The sequence below is a fragment of the Monoraphidium neglectum genome (genome assembly GCF_000611645.1).
Source record: "Monoraphidium neglectum strain SAG 48.87 unplaced genomic scaffold scaffold01621, whole genome shotgun sequence".
Classification (NCBI taxonomy): domain Eukaryota; kingdom Viridiplantae; phylum Chlorophyta; class Chlorophyceae; order Sphaeropleales; family Selenastraceae; genus Monoraphidium; species Monoraphidium neglectum.
Genome location: NW_014012007.1, coordinates 12,276 through 14,105, shown reverse-complemented (window position 1 = coordinate 14,105; position 1,830 = coordinate 12,276). Strand labels below are relative to the sequence as shown.

General features: G+C 65.7%; 1 protein-coding gene across 1 annotated transcript in view; it reads right to left on the bottom strand.

Annotated features, from left to right (window-relative positions):
• Positions 1-1,570: 1,570 nt before the first annotated feature.
• Positions 1,571-1,830, bottom strand: part of MNEG_8500 (hypothetical protein) — a gene marked incomplete at both ends in the record, with an annotated part of 2,433 nt that continues 2,173 nt past the window's right edge. Inside the window, one exon of the mRNA XM_014043029.1 lies at positions 1,571-1,581. Coding sequence (XP_013898483.1) covers positions 1,571-1,581 — 11 coding nt within the window. The remainder of the gene's footprint in view (positions 1,582-1,830) is intronic.

Below are 1,830 nucleotides of genomic sequence, written 5' to 3'. Positions count from 1 at the left end.
CGCGTGAACAGGTCCTTTGCATCCTTCACCAGGTATATGGCCGCCCCCGGCTGGCCGCTGCCATAGACGGCCTCCCCCATCGCCCCCGCGCCGTCCGCAGAGCGCACGTGCAGCGGGACCGCGAGGCGGTCGGACACCTCTGTGTAGACGAGCTCCCGCACGGCCTCCTTGCCGCCGGTGTGGAAGGCCTAAGGGGGCAGACGGGGGGTGCGGGGCGTTGCGCGAGGGTGCATGGGGCTACGCAAAGTGCTGGCTGGCATTGGGAACGTGGGAGGCTGAGCGCGGCGCCGGCAAAAGTCAGCGGGCGCAGCGTTCGAAGGTATGCAGCCTGCTGGCGGCGCTGAAAACCACTGCATTCGCCGGCGAAGGCCCGCGGCAGCTGGCTGCGCTGCTGCTCCGCCCCGCGCTTGCGAGCACCTAGCTCGGCCGAGGTGAAGCTTTGCCATGTGTGAGGCCTTCTGCCCCACGCCTTTCCTGCGCGCCAACATCACAACACGTTGTGGGTCCGCGCCCCCCCGTAAGCACTCTTCGCCGGCCCCGCGCCTCCAAACCCCCCTTGTGTCGCAGGCGCCCACCTCAACAATGCGCTCCGGCATAGCGTCAGCAAACTGGTCCGACGACAGCCCCAGCAGCTCGAAGAAGTTCATGGATGCCATCATGGCTGGCCCAGCTCTGCTTTGCGGCAGTCAAGCCCCGGCCGGGCCCGCTGCCGCGTCCGGGGGACGGTGAGGAGCAGCGCCGTGTCGCGGTGCTCGCGCGGTGCCCCTGGTGCCGGAGCACGGCGCTGTCCGGCCTGCAAGCTCGGCCGCTGGCACACTGCCCTTGTGCCTTAGCTCTGAGCGATTGAATGCCCCCGACTGGGGAACGAGAGCTGTACGCAAGGGACGCGGGATGGCCTGCCCTGGGCGGTTCCAACAGGCGCTGATCTGCCAGCCCACAGGCTGCAATGTCGGCTCTAAACACAGCCACACGCCGCCGGTTGACGATCAGGCCCGGCTGAACGTCCGATCTGCGTGCGTCGTTGTACGCTCGCGGCTGGAATGCTTCGAAACGTAAGACTTGCGTGCAATAGTTTAAGGAATATGAGTGCGGCGCACGCAAGCAAGGATTTCCAAGAAGCGTTGGCTCATTGGTGTGGCTTGTGGCGGCAAATGGGACCCGCAATGAACAATGACGGTTTGCCCTCCCAGAGCAATTCAGCATGCACCAAGGGTGTCACGAGTTCATATGCAATGTATCCAGGACCTCACACCCAGCAAAACCTTGAGGTCGTCAAATTCGACCGCCACCCCTCGCCACTCCCATGTCTGCAGCTGGGCAACAACATGCGCCGATGTTTGGCTGGTGTCGCCCTGCCCGCTTGGCTGCCACCCCGTGGGATATGCTTGTCAACGACACGGTATTGTAATACGAAGTAGTGGAGCACCAGATAGCACCAGATGTTTTGCGCATGGCTGCTGTCGCAGGCATGCTGGTAGCCTCTTGGGAACGCCGTCCCGTCGCAACCCTGCAGGCGGCTTACACATGTGAACACACAAGCCACGCATTGCTCGCGTACAGTTCAAGCCCCTTAAGCGGACCCTGCTTGGGCAGCGCGGCGAACGCCGAGCTGGCGCCCTGCTCTTTGCGAGGGCTGACGCGCCTAATCCACGTGGGAGCCCGCCTTGAAGGGACCAGCAGGTGCGTACGTCGGCGGCGCAGCCGGCGCCCCGTAATACACAGCTCCGCCCGCAGCCGCCCCGCTGCCGCCTGTGCCGCCCGGCGGCCCATACCGCTGGCTCGCCCCGCCCCCCGGCGCCCCGGGAAGGTATCCCCCCGGTGGCCCGCCCC